The sequence below is a fragment of the Taudactylus pleione genome, unplaced genomic scaffold, assembly GCF_031769625.1.
Source record: "Taudactylus pleione unplaced genomic scaffold, aTauple2 ptg000005l, whole genome shotgun sequence".
NCBI lineage: Eukaryota > Metazoa > Chordata > Amphibia > Anura > Myobatrachidae > Taudactylus > Taudactylus pleione.
The window spans coordinates 18,223,324-18,240,272 of record NW_028284408.1 but is presented as its reverse complement, the minus strand read 5'-3'; the positions used below and the strand labels follow the sequence as shown (position 1 = coordinate 18,240,272).

General features: G+C 44.0%; 1 protein-coding gene across 1 annotated transcript; it reads left to right on the top strand.

The window, feature by feature from the left end:
• The first annotated feature begins 399 nt into the window (after nucleotides 1–399).
• On the top strand, nucleotides 400–1,401 carry LOC148543251 (type-2 angiotensin II receptor-like). The gene has a single exon (XM_088443364.1). It carries the CDS (start codon nucleotides 400–402, stop codon nucleotides 1,399–1,401), a length of 1,002 nt encoding a protein of 333 aa, XP_088299490.1.
• Nucleotides 1,402–16,949: the final 15,548 nt, after the last annotated feature.

The following is a 16,949-nucleotide window of genomic DNA, read 5'->3' as shown; positions in this document are numbered from 1 at the left end:
GTTGCATATAAGGAGTTTTGTGATATAAAAGGTTATTTATTGTGGGGATATTAGATATTTTAGTATTATATTTTATTATGCTATTTGTGAAATAAAGTGATGTGAAAGTATTTGTAAAATATTTGGACATAATAGATGATTATATGAATAATTTTTTTATGTATTTTCCTTCTCTTTTTCTTTGTGTAACTTACTGACTATTGAAAATGGAGTACAGACAATTTAAAAAAAAATAGGGTGAGTATTAAATTCAGGAACTTGTTAGCCTATATAAACTATAAAATGTATTAAAGTCATATACAGTATATTCATGAACTTTCTGAAGGATAATATGGCAAAATAATGTTATTATGTTTAATTTGCTTTTCAGGTGTTGGAATATAATTCACTATAGTTACTATGGATTTATTTCCTTCAAATACATCAATCGGATCACTTAGACATGTCATACTCCAGGATGCCAGCACTGCTGCCACTAGGAACTGCTCATCTCTCAACTACGACAGTGCCTATCATTTTATTATGATTCCAATACTGTACATGATCATTTTTATAATAGGGATTGTTGGAAACACGATCGTAGTTGTTGGACTCACATGTTGTCTTCAAGCAAAGTCTGTGGCCAACATTTACATTGTGAACCTAGCTATTGCAGACTTGTCTTTTCTTGCCACATTACCACTTTGGGCAGTGGATATGTCAGGGAAATACAAATGGATCTTTGGATCCGCTATGTGTAAATTCTGTGCTACTGTGTCATCAGTGAACATGTACGCCAGCATTTTTTTGCTCACTTGCCTCAGTATAGATCGTTACTTTGGCATCGTATGTCCAATGGAGTCCCTCAAAAAGCGAACTATAAACAAAGCAAAAATTATAACACTTATTATATGGGTTTCTGCTTGTGCTATAAGCACTCCAACAATGTACTTCCGACAGGCTTACTATTCCGATCATTTCCACCACACTGTCTGCACCATGAAATACCCTCCAAACAGTATGTTTTGGCCAATATTTGTGGAATCAATGAAGTATTTACTTGGATTTGTGGTACCTTTTTTTATTCAGGGAATCTGTTATTGGTTGATATATAAAATAATTTTAGCATCTACAAAGAATAACGTGAAGAAGACAAAAAGTGACAATATTCTAAAGGTAGTGGTGTCAATGGTGCTTGCTTTCTTAATATGCTGGTTGCCATTTCACATTTGTAACCTCCTGAAATTGCTGGCACGATTCCAAATCATTCAAAACTGCGCAACCATTCACACAATTAATGTTGTAATACCGTTCACGGTTTGTATTGCTTTTTCTTGTAGCTGTGTAAACCCTATTCTTTACTGTTTTGCCAGCAAAAGATTCCGAAACCAACTTATAAAAGCATTAAAACGTTCCCTATAGGGCTTAAATATAGTGTCGTTTATATACACACAAACTGAACCTTTTGCTTGGCCCAAATATTTAATGACAGGAGCCTTGTCTAGTCTGAGCACATGTGACACACAGGGGTCAGAGGGCGCTTTATCTATTCCAGCGGTTTTTAGCCTGCAGGTTCCCAAACAATAAAATTGTTCCCACAGCCATCTCTTTGTAAAACTATCCAGTTCTATAAACATTCATTATTTTGTTATTTTATTGTAATGAAAATGTAGCTCAATATTAGTCAGTAGAATGTATAAGTATTAGTCTAGTTGTAATAAAGCACATTGTTGAGTACTGTAGTAATTGTCAATTCCTTTGTAACAGTTCCTCAAGAACAGGCCTGGCCAACCGGTGACCCTCCAGCTGTTGTGAAACTACAAGTCCCAGCATGCTTTACCAGCTGATCGGTGATGGAATGCTGGGACTTATAGTTTCACAACATCTGGAGAGCCACAGGTTGGGCAGACCTGCTCTAGAATATACGTTCTCATGGGCAGGATTCTCTACCTTACATCTCATGTGTGTTCACTCTCCGTTTTCCTTGTTTGTACCTTATGCTGAATTGTTTGTGTATGCTATTTGATTGGCTCTGTTAATTGCAGGCACGCATTTATTATACTGTTCTGTATTAATGTATATATTATTATGTGTTATGTTTTTAATTCATATCATATCTGTACGACTATGGGCCGTATTTAATTAGTTTCGCACCCGCGAAAAAGTTTTGCCTGCCGGACTTTTCGGCGACATCGCGTCTTTTTGGACGGGGATACTTATCGCGCGTGTCCCTGCTATTCAACCGTATTCAATTGCAAAAGATGCAAAATTGGCAAGGGGCGAATTCAGAACAGGCGGAAACCCCCCAAAAAGATGCACTAACATTGGGGATCGATGTAGATGTGTCCGAATAGCCCTAATAAAACTGTTTGGGGTACTTAAGTTGTTCAATAGCTTCTTATTAGCGTCTTTGCACAAGTGGTGAAGAATGGCATTAAGCAGTATTTTTTGGTGAAAATAAGTAGTCCTGTCAAATTTGGATATAATCAATGAAATGAGCAATGTTTACAGGCGCCTAGCACTCTTTCTTTGCTGCAGATTAATTGTCATAGACAGTACCACCCTTGAGTACTAAGACATATATATTGGATAGAAATTGTGACAAGTCAAGTGCGTACAGTGCTAATAAATAAGTAGTTATAATACTTCCCAACAATGTTGTAGTTGTCGAATTTCAGCGATAATATTTTCATTAATATGAAAAACATAAAAAACATCCGAACATAGTGTAAATATAATCAGACGACAAATTTAAACAGTTTCTACTACAAGGTTATCTCAAGATAAAATTGGTGTATCTACCACGATACACTTTGCATATGGAAACATATGTATCAAATAATATGCTCTTTTGTGGTATACACAAACATAAACATACAATAATTATTCAAGCAGGAGGTATCGCTCCTCGTTTAAGTAAGCAAATGGGGAATTACCGGAAGTACCCATATAAAGGCCCGTAGTTTTAAAGGTGGAGGTCTCCGGACAACCTCTCCCTTAGGATCCTTATTAGGGGGTCTCCCTTGTGCAATTCCTCCCAGATAGATGATCCTGTCACTGTATACCAACGCGTTTCGGGAGACAACAGCTCCCTTCCTCAAGGTAGTGTGACATTACTGAAATGGATCATCTTATATACCCTTCATTAAATTAACTTCCAGGTCATAGGTCAAAACGGTCAATAAAACTTAAAAACCCTTAAAATCCATTTATAGTCACTCTGTTGATACGGAGAGAAATATCCTCCATCAAATGCTCAAGAAACAGGCTTCAATCAATGTACAATATAATCTCAAAACCGAATAAAAGATAATATTGTAAAAATTATCGCTGGACCGGAAGTGCGTCATAACGACTTCCGGTTTCGGCAATCACTAGTGCAGCAGTAATCTGGTCCGTTTTTACAATCTCACTCACTACCGGATTGTTCTGCCTCTCAAATTTGCAGAACTTGAAAATGGGTTGTAGTATATTTTAAAGTTTCCAAAGTGAAGTTTGAAAAAACGTGAAAAACGCACCTGTTGCAAGCACCTGGAATCTTAAAAACACCTGACCCATCCTTGCAGACCCTCAAGAAGTCTATTTCGCTAGTTTTTATACTTGTCCTCCCACTTTGTGCTTTTTCACCACCATAATGAAAGTACTTTTTCGGGGTGTTCTTCCGTTTTTCCCTGGGATTTTTTGACACAGTTGTCCTTTGGGGGACTGTCCCAAGTCTTCTGAGAGGTTTCCCCACCTTTGCACCCCAAAATAAAAATGTTGCACTTCTTTTCACCTGCTATTCAGAGGCGGATCTTTTTCGCCTATTACATTGTATTGACTTTCCGCGTGGCGAAAACCGGCTTGAATTGAATACGGAGATAAGTTCCGACCTGTCGAAAAGATGCATTCGGCAATACTTTTTCACGGAAAACTGCTTTTCGCTTCTAATTAAATACAGCCCTATGTCGGGTGCTATGAAATCTGGGTCGCAATACAAATAAACAATGACGATGAACAGTTAATTTTGCAAGACCATTTTACGGGTGGTCCTCTTTCTTCTTCAGATCTAAAGCAGTTATGATATACAATATTTTATATGCCAGCCCATGTGAGACTAAATACCAATCAGCCTTACAGTGCAAGTGTTAGACAACAGGACACAGCATGCAGTCAAACACCAACAGGGCTAATTTGTTTAAAATTTGAAATGTACAAACATGATTAATGTGCTCATTTCTGGTTGATTAATTGTATTTGATGAATAATGAAACAAATGATCAATTTTAATATAAATAGGATGACCACATTGTTCAGAAAAAGGTGTGTCTAATTCATACAGGGGCAATATAGACAGGTAGGGGTAACATCCTCCAGCCACTTAGCTCTTTTTCCATGAGAACAGTATATGCCACAGGAACCAATGTTTAGTTACACTTAGCTGTCTACATTCAAGGTGATTCAAATAAAGGGCAAACAGAACAGTCAATGCACCTATATCTACCCCTAGGTTGCTAAGGATAAGGGATTCAAATGTGTGTGTGTGGGGGGGGGGGGACTTACCTAAAATTTCCCCCTTTACAGTTGCTGTTGTTCATACCCAGGAGTAGCTGGGCTTAATGATATCGAAATCTTCATCATCATCCACAATGATGAATTAACACCACTCCTTCCAGGATAAATATTGCAGAAATTTTTATCAATACGTTTTTATTGAGTTTAATTTTTAACAGAGACAGAAATAATAATAAAAATAAACTTAAATAAAATAAAAAACAATATAATACTAATAATAATAATGAAAGAAAAATAAGATAGCAGAATCTTAGGCAGTACACATTCAGGGGTTGATTACAGATATCACATTTCCATAGCGATATATTTAGAAATCGGTTATATATCATCAAAACAATACTTGTTTAGAGCTCAAGAAGCATCAGTATCAGAAGGGCAATGAAGAATTCCAAGATCAACGGGACCAAATCTCAAGGAATGTCCTCTCAGACTCTCTCTATATTCTATCCATTTAAATAAACCACAGCATATGGGCAGACGAGACCGCAGTAGAATATTTGCCCTCCGCTGTATCAAAATTACAATGACTTTGAACCTTATTTATTACGATGCCTAAAGTGGGTATGCTGTCTGACCTCCACATGAGCACAATATCAGCTTTTGTAGATATCAAGACGTGCCCCATTATATATCTACCGTATCCCCCTTTGTTAGGTTCCCAGGGAAAAAGTGAAACAGCGCAACCACTGGATCCAGTGGTTTTGTCACTCCTGTAATATCCCCAATCATGGTAAATACTTCCAACCAAATAGATCTCAGTAGGGGGCAGGACCAAAATATAAGGAAAATACTTCCTACCTCTCCACACTTCCTCCAGCAAAATTTAGAAATGGATGGCCAAATTTTGTGTTGTCTCTCAGGGGTGAAGTACGATCTATGGATTAACTTTAAATACATTTCTGAATGGTTGATACAACGAGACATTCCTCCCTCTCTAATGATCTCGAGAAATCCTCCTCCCATTTTTGCAAGCAAGTGAATTTATTTGGACAATTCCCTTATTAGTAGTTGATACCACCATGTAATGCCCCCTTTATGGTTAGAGGACTTAAACTGTTTCAGTATAAACTCTGGTAAGGATATATGTTGGGCATTGAAGGGGGGCAAGCTCTGAACCCAGTGCCGTATCTGCAGATATATTTCAGTAGATTAAACTTACTCTGAAGCTCAGAGAAGGAGAGCACTCCTCCACCAGACATCGTATCTCCCAGGGAGTTCAGTCCTGCAGTCCTCCAAGGCTCCACCTGTAAGTTTCCAATTAATCTAGCTATACAAGATGTTGAGAGTGCTGGTTTCGGTAAGGAAATGTCTTTGCACCTTGTAACGAGTCTATGCCACGCCTGTATTGTGGCACTAATTGAGCTAGAATGCTTGGAACTTGGGAGTTGCTCGGAACGAGAGGAAGCCATAAGTCTGGAAGGGTTAAGGGTTTTACTGCCTCCAATTCACATGTCACCCAGGGCTTAATAGTATCCTCCCCAAACCAATCTCTCACCTGACTTAACAAACAGACATACTGATATTTCTCTATATCTGGAAACGCCACTCCTCCTTCCAGTTTAAGTAAGGAGAGAGTTGCTCTTGCTATCTTTGGCTTACCTCCCTTCCAGATGTAACGGCCTATGGCTTTATTAAATTTATTGCACATGACTTTAGGAAGGACTCTGGGGATGGTACGGAACAGATACAACAGCTTTGGCAAGAGCACCATTTTAAAGGCGGCTATTCTGCCCAGCCAGAATACTTCATGAAGAATCCAATCTTTCTTGGCCGCTTCTAAAACGGCAAGAAGAGGGGCATAATTGCTTTCAATTACATCTTTGGTTCTAGTCAGGAGCACTCCTAGGTATTTCAGGGAACAAGATTGCCAATGTGTCCGTGGGGATATTTATTGGTAGGGCTTCGGTTTTAGCAGAATTAAGTTTATATAGTGAGATCTTTGAATAAGCATCCAGCAGACGGTGTAGTGCGGGAAGAGTGCCTCGGGGGTTAAACAAGCTAATCGGGATATCATCCGCAAACAAACATAATTTTTGGCTAGTATCCCCCAACTTAGGGCCCTGGATTTCGTGTGAACCTCTAATTTTCTCAGCCAGAGGCTCAATTGCTAGTGCGAAAAGTAGTGACGGGTACCATTTGAGATGCTGAAACTAGGCGAGAGGCATCTATTTACATATATCTTAGCGGAGGGTACCGTGTACAAAGCCAGAATGGAATCTAAAATTTTTCCATGAAGCCCAAATTTCATAAGAACCTCTTGGAGATAGCCCCAGTGTAGTCTGTCAAAGTCTTTTTCCGCGTCTAATGAAAGGAGTAATAGTGTTTTTTGAGCCTGCCCACAATGTTCTATAATATTAAAGACGCATCGGGTGTTATCAGGTGATTGGTGACCAATAACATGGCCTCACATGTAGTCGAGTCTAGGACAGGGAGATCAACATCCCTGAGAAAATTGTTAATTCCCTCAAAACTAGGTTGAGGTGTTAAGGGGTCCTCTTGTAGTTTATATAATTTAGCATAGTACTCAGCAAAGCAGTTTGCTATTTTAAACGGATTGATCACCTAAAATGCGAATAATAACCTGAAAGGGGGTATCTTTTCTCTAGCCCACTTTCCTCTCAGCTTACGGGCAAGTAATCTAGATGCATGGTTTCCAAATATATAGAACTTCTGAATTAAACGAGCAAGATTCCTATGCACATCCTGAAGTGAAAAGACATTTAGTTGCTCGCGTGCCCCAGCTAGCTCTCTGTATATGGTTTTATTTGCTGGGTCTGATTTATGAGCTACTTCTAGGGAGTTAACAGCCTCCTCTAATTTTGCCCATTGTAATCTATATTCCCGCTTGAGCTTGGCGTCTATTTGTATTGCAGAGCCCCGGGCAACTGCCTTCAAGGTACACCAAAAGTTAAAGACCGAGGTCTCCTCAGGTTTATTATTAAGTATTCCGAAATGGACCGCTGAATGTGTTGACGAGCCTCTGGCTGAGAGAACGTATGTTTACCCAATCTCCACAGGCCAGGGGTAGCTTGTCTATGTGCAATGTCCCATGAAAAAAAAATAGGCGCGTGGTCAGACCATGCCATAGGCATAATATCTATTTTCCTAATAGAAGCTAGCATATATTTATCAGCCAATACGAAGTCTATTCTTGAATACGAGCCATGTACATGTGAGAAAAAGGAAAAGTCTTTTTCGGCTGGATGTTTAATTCTCCAAGTATCGTATATCTCATACTCCGCAAGGAGCTGGCGTAAACCCTTAGAGCACTCGGTAGCTTGCCTGTTCCGGGGTGAACTATGTCTAGACCAATCTAGCAAGGGATCAGGCACCATATTAAAGTCTTCCATAATAATAATGGCCTCTTTACTGTATTTCTGGAAGGCACATTTCCTATAAAAAGGCAACTGACGTGTATTGAGGGCATATAGGGAAACTATGGTAACCTCCTTACCCTCCAATTGACCAACCAACATTAAATGTCTCCCTCCCGGGTCAGAATATTGTTTTAACAGTGCAAATTAGGATATCTACACCAGCTTTCTTTGATGGGCCACTAGCCATATAGCAAAGGGGAAATTTATCATTATTGAACACCGATGGAGAGGAAACACAAAAATGCATTTCCTGAACCACTACAATTTGGGCCTTTAGTCTATGGAAATAATTTAAAGTGAGCCTTCTCTTATGCGGGGAGTTAAGCCCCTTGGCATTGATATTAGATTAACCATTGTAAAGTATTATATGATAATGCAATCCAAAAAGAGATTTGTGACATCTGAACTGTATATAGCGACAATATGAATCAGTGAATTTTGATATACTACAGCAATAAAATAAAAAAAAGATACAGGGAAAAAATTAAGAAACAAGCACAGAACTAACAGAATTGGCTTCTCTTGAAGCCACATATGGCTGCAGAACCATGGCAACACCGTGGGGGTACGCGGGAAGGAGAGATGTCTCCAGCCGCCACACACTTTAATATAAATGTGTAACAAGTGAGTAAAATTACCCACAATATAACACATACATTTACGTTACAAATTATGACCCAACCAGTCAAATGCAAGGGACTAAATATTAAATCTATTCGACCCTTAATCTTATCTAGAGAGCCAGGCGCTTATGTTATAGCTGTATAACAACACATTTAAATTGACATTTTCCTTACAATCATACTATAGGTATATCGTCTAGAAACACCTCAGTATATTAAAGTAGCCACATTACCATTCCAACAAGTAGTAATCTGAAAAAATTAAATGCTCTGAAATCTGCTCTCTAGAGAAATAGAGACATAACACGAAAAAAAAGAACTAAACAGCTGTGGTAGAACAGAAAATTACTTTTAACCTATCATGGACCAGTCCTGCTGGATCCCACGGGCAAGCTACGATCTCGGAGAAGTCCCAGAAATATTCCACTCAGAGAGGATCTTCTCACACTCCTCCAAAGAAGTGATAATGGTCATGGAGCCATTGTGCGATATCAAAAGCTTTGTAGGGAAGCCCCAGGGGTACAGTATACAAGCATTCCTCAGCGAAGACGTAATGAGTTGGAGGGAGCGTCTCTTGGCTAATGCTGCCTGAGAAAGATCGCCAAACAGCTGAAGTTCTCCCAATAAACTCGTAGACTCTTCAGTCGGCCGGGCCGCTTTTAGTAAGACTTCCTTTATGTGGTAATAGTGCATCCTCATTAGAACATCTCTTGGAACTCCTTCCGGGGCCCTTTGTGCTTAGGGGAGTCTGTGAATGCGATCTATAATGAGATCTGAAGACCGTATTTCAGGAAGCAATTTCTTGAAGAGAGCTACTGCGAAGTCATTGAGACTACTGTTTGAAACACTCTCCGGCACACCGCGTAGTTTGAGATTGTTTCAACGTGATCTATCCTCCATGTCGCTAAGTCTATCCTGAAGAGCCGTTACTTGACTTTGCAGGGCGTCATGCATATTGATCAGATCATTGTGTGAACCCACCACTTCGCCCATCTTCGTCTCAAGGTGATCAGTTCAACCCCCCAGGTCATCTATAGATTGCTGACAAGCCTGTAACGTGGAGCGAAACTCAGCTGCAACATCTACCTTGAACTGAGACAGCAGTGCATTCATAGTGCCCACCGTCAGTAGCTCATTATCACTGACTAGCAACGGAGAAGATTCAAGAGAGGGAGATGGACCAACAACAGTCGTATTTTGAGGTAAAGTTGAACTCTTCTGAGTGACAGTAACATTAGTACTCCTGGGTCTGACTGCCTGCGACGGTTTGAAGAAAGCCACTCTGGGTGCAGGCTTGGTTACTTTCAACCTTCTCGGGGCCATAGCTCTGAAGGTACTATTATGTTATTGCAGGAACAAGAGAGGTGGGTCACAGAGATCGCACAAGGCTCCAATTTTTATCTGTAGGTTAGGTCATTTAGCAGGTCGCTGGAGACATGCGTAAAACAAACAGCTACATATCCCTAAATAGGGGACAGCACCGCTTATTTAAATGTAGGACACTCAGACACTAATAAAAAAAAATAAAAAAAAGAGTCTCTCTGTATGGCCTCAGGTATTCTTCCAGGAAGGAGAGGAAACAATAATGTACACTCTTTTAGTCCAGGAACAAGGAGCTGTGACAGTGTAAAATAAAGTGTAGTAAAGCTGAAATGAGCTCCCAGGATGGCCGCCTACACATCCATACAGAGGAGCCAACTAATCTTCCTCCTCTCTCCCCTCTAAATATGCTGCCTCCTTCTGCTCAGCTCCAGCTTCCCCATCCTTGGACAGGTAAAGGGTGGTGGGAGGCACAGTACCTGTCTTGTAAAGCGCCGGCTTTCCAGCCTCCGCCCGATTAGACACGTGAGCGCCGGACTGCTCCAGCCGCTAAATTGAGGCCGCGGCTTCTGCCGGGGACTAGGCCCCGATCACGAGTGTCGGACCCGGACTCCGCTAGTGACACAGAGAGTTGCAGAAAGGGGCGTTTCTAGAGAGGAGGGGGCCCGTGTGCAGTCTCCGACACGGGCCCCCTTCTCTCCGCCCGGCAGCGCACTGAGCTGTGCACGGCCAGTGCCGGAGTTATAGACTCTGGGCATTAGAGTGTGCCCAGAGTCTATAGTGTATACACAGATCACCGGGAAAGTGGCCGCGACGGCCATTTTCCCTGTACTGCGCATGCTCAAACGGGAAAATGGCTGCCGCGGCCATTTTCCAGTCGTTTTACAGCGCCGGACACCAGCGCCGACATGGGACTCCGGAGAGGTAAGTAAAATTATGGGTGCAGGGTGTGCGGTGCGGGGCCCGGGTTCCCCACACACCCTGCACCCATTATAGATACGCCCCTGGTTGCAGAGTTTGCAGGGGGACTTCCCCACGTGAATTCACTGCTGGGGGACCCGCTGGGCACAAGATATCTCCGCTGGGCAGAGGTAAATAGCCGGAGCTCTCCCAAGGCTCTTGAACTCCAGGCCACGCCCCCCCCCCCCAGAACTTTTTAAAAACTGGGAAATAGAGCATTTAAAGTGGTTTGAAAGAGTGGAGTGTCCTTTTTCAAATGATGCAACCCCTGTTCTCTGGTGATCATCACAGAAACCCCCTATATTGTAGAAATCATTATGAAGTCCAGGGATGGGGATTATCTGTCCCATACTGGCTTCAACAAACCCAGATGCACTCTTTTTTGAAAGAGGATGCTCCCCTCTGTCAAATGATGTGCCATCTTAGTGGTAAATTAACTAAAATGATTTTTTAGAAGTGGAGATGTTGCCCATAGCAACCAATCAGATTCTACTTAACATTTAACTAGCACCTTCTAGAAGATAATAGCAAGAATCAGATTGGTTGCTATGGGCAACATCTCCACTTCTAAAAACTCTCACTTTAGTAAATGTACCCTTAGTGGTTGATGTCTGGTGATCACGTCATAAAATGAAAAAGGTACAAATCCATTTAGAACAATTTTAATTTTGCAATAATTTATCTTGTTTTTTGTATTGTCTTCCTGCTCAGCTTACCAAACACTTTGTCTAGAAAATAAATAAAACCAAGGTGTAATGAATCCCAGGGAGATTTTCTTCGGAGGGAGACAATAGTCCTGAGAATATTGGAATGATGGGGTCAACCTGAAGAATAATGCATTGTAGCCCAAGGCTGGAAAAGTTTGACATGGTGGAGACCTGGTGGTCACGTAGCAACCCTGAGGGCTGGAAATATTTGACAAAAGGTAGAGACCTAGTGGTCTGGAAACACTTGGCAAGGCTGGTGACCTGATGGTCACGGACCAGCCTTTAGGGCTGGAAACACTTGGCAAGGTTGGTGTGCTGATGGTGCAGCCTTGAGAGCCAAAAATATTCCGGGATGCGGAGCAGCGAAAATAACGTTGATGTTGATTAGGTCCACTCAGACACAACAATACGATGTAACCTCAGACACTGCAGTGCGGATTGGGTTGTCAGAATGTTATTCGACACAAGACACAATAGACTCAGGGCTGGGGATGCTGGAAGTACACAATGAAAGATAGCAACTCTATGGAACCGGAAACACGTGTGAGACGCTATCACCGGCACCCGAGCAACGCATCAGCAGGAAAGAAAAAGGAGGAAGAACCAATCCAGTCCCAGCAGAGATGGCGTACAGCCGAATGGGAGGACTTCATGAGTTGACAGCGTGGCATCTCCGTATCCCAGCAACAGGCCTAAGAAAACCACCAGGAGCACCGTTGTCCAACAAGACGCGGCCGCGGCTTGTGACAGAAGGTTGCAGAACAAGAGGAAAGGAAGAAAAGTTGGAGAGAGCTAGTTCTGGTAAGAAAATAGGTTATAAGAAACTAATAAAGTTCAGATGGAACCTTAGAATTTATTTTCCTTACTGGTATCATTTATCACCTGAAACATCAGTTTGATTGCTTGCAATGGACTGATTCAGAGTCACATGGAAGGTGGGCATATTGCCTGCTTGAAATTAGCTTCAGAATTCCATCTGTATTCTAAATAGGCATCACTGATTTGGCTGCACCACCCACTTTCCACACCTACCAACTGTACTAATATGGGCGGAACGGTTTCGCCTATCAAGCACTGCCCGCAGTCTGACCCACGGGGTTCAGTGTCCAGCAGCGGGATAAGGGTTGGATAGTTATTCTCTAACCACTGTAGTGGGGAATGGATGCTACACACATGTGCCTGGCATCTAAACACATCAGAGAGAGGTTGGGTGCAGCACAGCATCTCAGGGAGAGCTGGGCACACCCCCAGTGTGACAAGAAACAGGTATGTGATGCATGGACATACCCGCAATGTGGCATTCCACAGGGGCATGATTCATGGCCACGCCCATTTTGTGTACAAGAGTCTTTGGCATGTTATCCTAGACTGCCACAGCCAAAATGGTGGAAGGGATCCTTATAAAATAGCCAGATTGTTACGTATGCTCACCTCTGAACAGGGTGCAATTACTTTTACACGCCCATGGCAGATTTATGCTAAGTGTAACCACCACATTGCCGTCCAGTTACACTCACTTAGCACAAGTAATGATCTAGCTGAATTCTAGCGGCATAGTCGTCAGATCCGCAGATGTTTGGCTCGGACGCATGAACTGTGTGAAGAATCGCAGATTTAGCTGCTTTGTGAGTGACTCTGATTTAGGCCTAATATTTACACATTAGAAACTGAAACAATTAGAAAAAAATGAAATCTAGTTTTGGTTTGCTGCGTAATTCATAGTTAGGTAGCCAGCAATAATTTTTTTCAACTCAGCACTTTATATAACATCTATCAAGGCAGAGTTCTGTGTCTGTAACTTCCAATAATAAATGGGCAAAGACGAACTATTACTTACATTCAAAGACATATCTGTGCCATAGAAACAATGGGCCTGATTCAGACCCACTCGCGTGCGGCTGTCCACTCGCAAGTCTGGTCTGCACTGCGCATGCGCACGACGGAGGGAGCTCCGTCGTGCGCATGCGCGACGAGCGAAGGACTTTCCTTCGCTCGTTGTGTCTGATCAAAGGGGGCGTGCTGTCGATGTTGATTGACAGCACGCCCCCTTTGGTGGGCGTGCCTCCCAGACAGGGGCGTTCCCAAGGGAACGCCTACCGTCAGAAGCCGGCCCCACTGACATCACTAGTGATGACAGTGGGAGTGATTTTGGCTCTGATAGAGCCAAAATCACTCCGGGCCTTGCGGTTGAGAAACTCAACCGCAGGCTTCGGCTCGCAGTGGCGATGGTCAAGACCATCGCGACCATCATCCTGCACGCTCGTATATGCTGTGGGTGGTGACCCACAGCTATACGAGCGTCCAGGAGGACGCTCCATAATTATGGAGGTGGGCCCTGATTCAGAGCGAGCGCTCTGGTCAGACCGTCCGGCTCTGAATCAGGGCCAATGTTCTGATGTCAGCATGCACTTTACTATCTGCTGCTACCTATATGTACCCATTACTGTCAGAAGATGTGCAGGCTCTCCAGGATTTTATATGAACTCCCCAATGGTCTAGTGAAGGAATGTTTCACATGCTCCTAGGCTGTCAGTACAAGCTCTGGGAAATGTAGGAATTGTGGGCCTGATTCAGAGCCAGACGCTCTGACAGAGCGCTCGCTCTGAATCAGGGCCGGCCTTCTGTTTTTTTAGAGCGGCCTCCTGGCCGCTCGCATAGCTGTGGGTGACCACCCACAGCTATAGCGAGCGGCCAGGAAGATGGTCGCGATGGTCAAGACCATCGCGACCATCGGGCTCGTGACGAGACCCTTGTGGTAGGGTCTCATTGCCGCAAGCCCCAGAGTGCTTTCGGCTCTAACAGCCGAAAAACAACTTCAGTACACCAAACACTTTTATTAGGGCTATTAGTACACATCTACATTCCCTATCTTAGTGCATCTTTTTGGGGTACAGACTGATTTTCCCAATTCTGACAGTACTTTCCGCCTGTTCCGCATTCGCCCGTTTAGGAACTGAATAGGGCGAAAAGCGTAAAGTTTTCGCCTCTGAAACAGGTGAAGGAAGCGGAAAGACGGACAGGCAAAACTTTTCCAACTTTTCGCCTCTAATTGAATACGGGCATCTGTTCTCAGTTTTTCGTGTTCTGCACTGAAATCTGGCTATGCTAGACTAGAGATGGAAGTGGCACACAATAGGAGGTAAGTTATACCAATGTTTCTACAAATTCTAGGCTCTGTGTGGCACACTGAGCCATTAGGGACTAGTGTCCATAGGGCACATGGGGCCACTTTGCATGGTATAACTGACTACCTACAAAAGGTAGCTCCAAACTGAAAGGTAAAACCAACTAGCTGCAACAGGGCTCTGTAATGTACTCTTGCCACCATACTATGGAATCTGTACTGTACACGAATCATTTGGGAATGGTAATACATCCTTTGTATAATCCACACCAAAATCATTTAAGACACGCCCTCTATTGGTGCAGTGTGCAACACATTTTGCATTCCCGGAATGTTGGCAAGTTGTTAGTGATTTTGTAGACTGGAGAGGATGTTAGTGTTCACTCTAGGTCCGGGTCAGGGTGTGGGACCTAGGGAAAGGGCACTCCGGTACGTGCGTGTCTGAAAAGGGGGGGTGTCTTTAAGATGCACCCCCTTTTAATCACTCTTGGGGCGTGCCTGGCACTTACGGACATGCCGGGCTGCCCCCAAGCTCTCCCTTTTCTGTGAATAGATGCCGGGCGCATGCGTCCGGCATCTATTCACCAGCAGAGATCACTACACCGCAGCTTTCCCCACCTGCGGGACACTGCGAGCCGCAGGTGGGGATGGCACCTGCAGGCTGTTTTAGCGGGGCGCCGCCAAAAGGGGCAGGGCACATTCTGCCCTTTTGAAATCGCCCAGGGTACGACGTCCCGCTAAAACAGACTGCTGTGGATTTAGGGCCTGATTCAGAGCTGAACGCTCTGACCAGAGCGCTCGCTCTGAATCAGTGCCCTCCTACCTGAAAATGGAGCGGCCTCCTGGCCGCTCGCACAGCTGTGGGTGACCACCCACAGCATATGCGAGCGGCCAAAAAGATGGTCGCGATGGTCACCATCGGGCTTGCGACGAGACCCTGCGGTAGGGTCTCGCTGCCTCAGGCCCAGGAGTGATTTTGGCTCTATCAAAGCCAAATCACTCCCACTGACATCACTAGTGATGTCAGTGTGGCCGGCTTCAGACGGTAGGCGTTCCCATGGGAACACCTCCGTCTGGCAGCCACGCCCCCGGCACGCCCACCAAAGGGGGCGTGCTGTCAATCAACATCGAAAGCACGCCCCCTTTGGTGCGAGACCCGGAGCGACGGAGATCCCGTCGCTATCCGGGTCTCGCGCATGCGCACGATGGAGCTCCCTCCGTCGTGCGTATGCGCAGTGGGGCAACATCGACCCGCTTGCGAGCGTCCTTTGCTCGCGAGCGGGTTTGAATGACCCCCTTAGGTAGAAGGATTGGTACCAATCTATTCTAATATTATAAGAACGTTATCTGTCTGTTTGCTCCAAGTTGGTGCCAAAAGGACTGATTTTCATGAAAACTGCATTATTTTGTAGTGGAAACTCCTAGAAACTTTGGGCCTGATTCAGAGCTGAACGCTCTGACCAGAGCGCTCGCTCTGAATCAGGGCCCTCCTACCTTTTTTTTGGAGCGTCCTCATGGTGAGCGTCCATGATGATGGTCACGATGGTCAAAGACCATCGCGACCATCGGGCTTGCGACGAGACCCTGCGGTAGGGTCTCGTTGCCGCAAGCCCAGGAGTGATTTTGGCTCTATCAGAGCCAAAGTCACTCCCACTGACATCATTACTGATGTCAGTGGGGCCGGACTCAGACGGTAGGCGTTCCCATGGGAACGCCTCCGTCTGGCCGCCATGCCCCCGGCACGCCCACCAAAGGGGGCGTGCTGTCAGTCACCATCGAGAGCACGCCCCCTTTGGTGCGAGAACCCGAGCGACGTATTTCCTGTCGCTCGCCAGGTCTCGCGCATGCGCACGACGGAGCTTCCTCCGTTGTGCGCATGCGCAGTCTCACAACATCGACCCGCTAGCGAGCGAACTTTGCTCGCGAGCGGGTCTGAATGACCCCCTTTGTTTCATCTCAATCCATTAAGTTAAAGATGGATACAGGGCGGCGGATCGCTCCGTGTAGGGACCACTCGATATGCCAGCCGTTGGATTGACCATCGCACCGTGTTTAGGGCCCTTAAGGACTGTCAGTGTCTGCACCTCCCTATCACTGATAAGTAAAGTCACCGCGGCCATCTTGGAGCTGTATATAAGGATTTTTATATGGTCACAAAACTCCACGGTGACGTCTAAATTATATCCATGTTACACTATCACAACTATACAGTGTGCCAGTGAGGTGGAACTATATATACACTACAGTTATATGACTACAGGCACAAAATAGTGTTATTTGTTTGGGAAAAGAAAGATTCTGATAC

Coding starts and splice junctions, on each gene's coding strand:
- LOC148543251 (XM_088443364.1), top strand. CDS start 400: ATGGATTTATTTCCTTCAAATACATCAATCGGATCACTTAGACATGTC.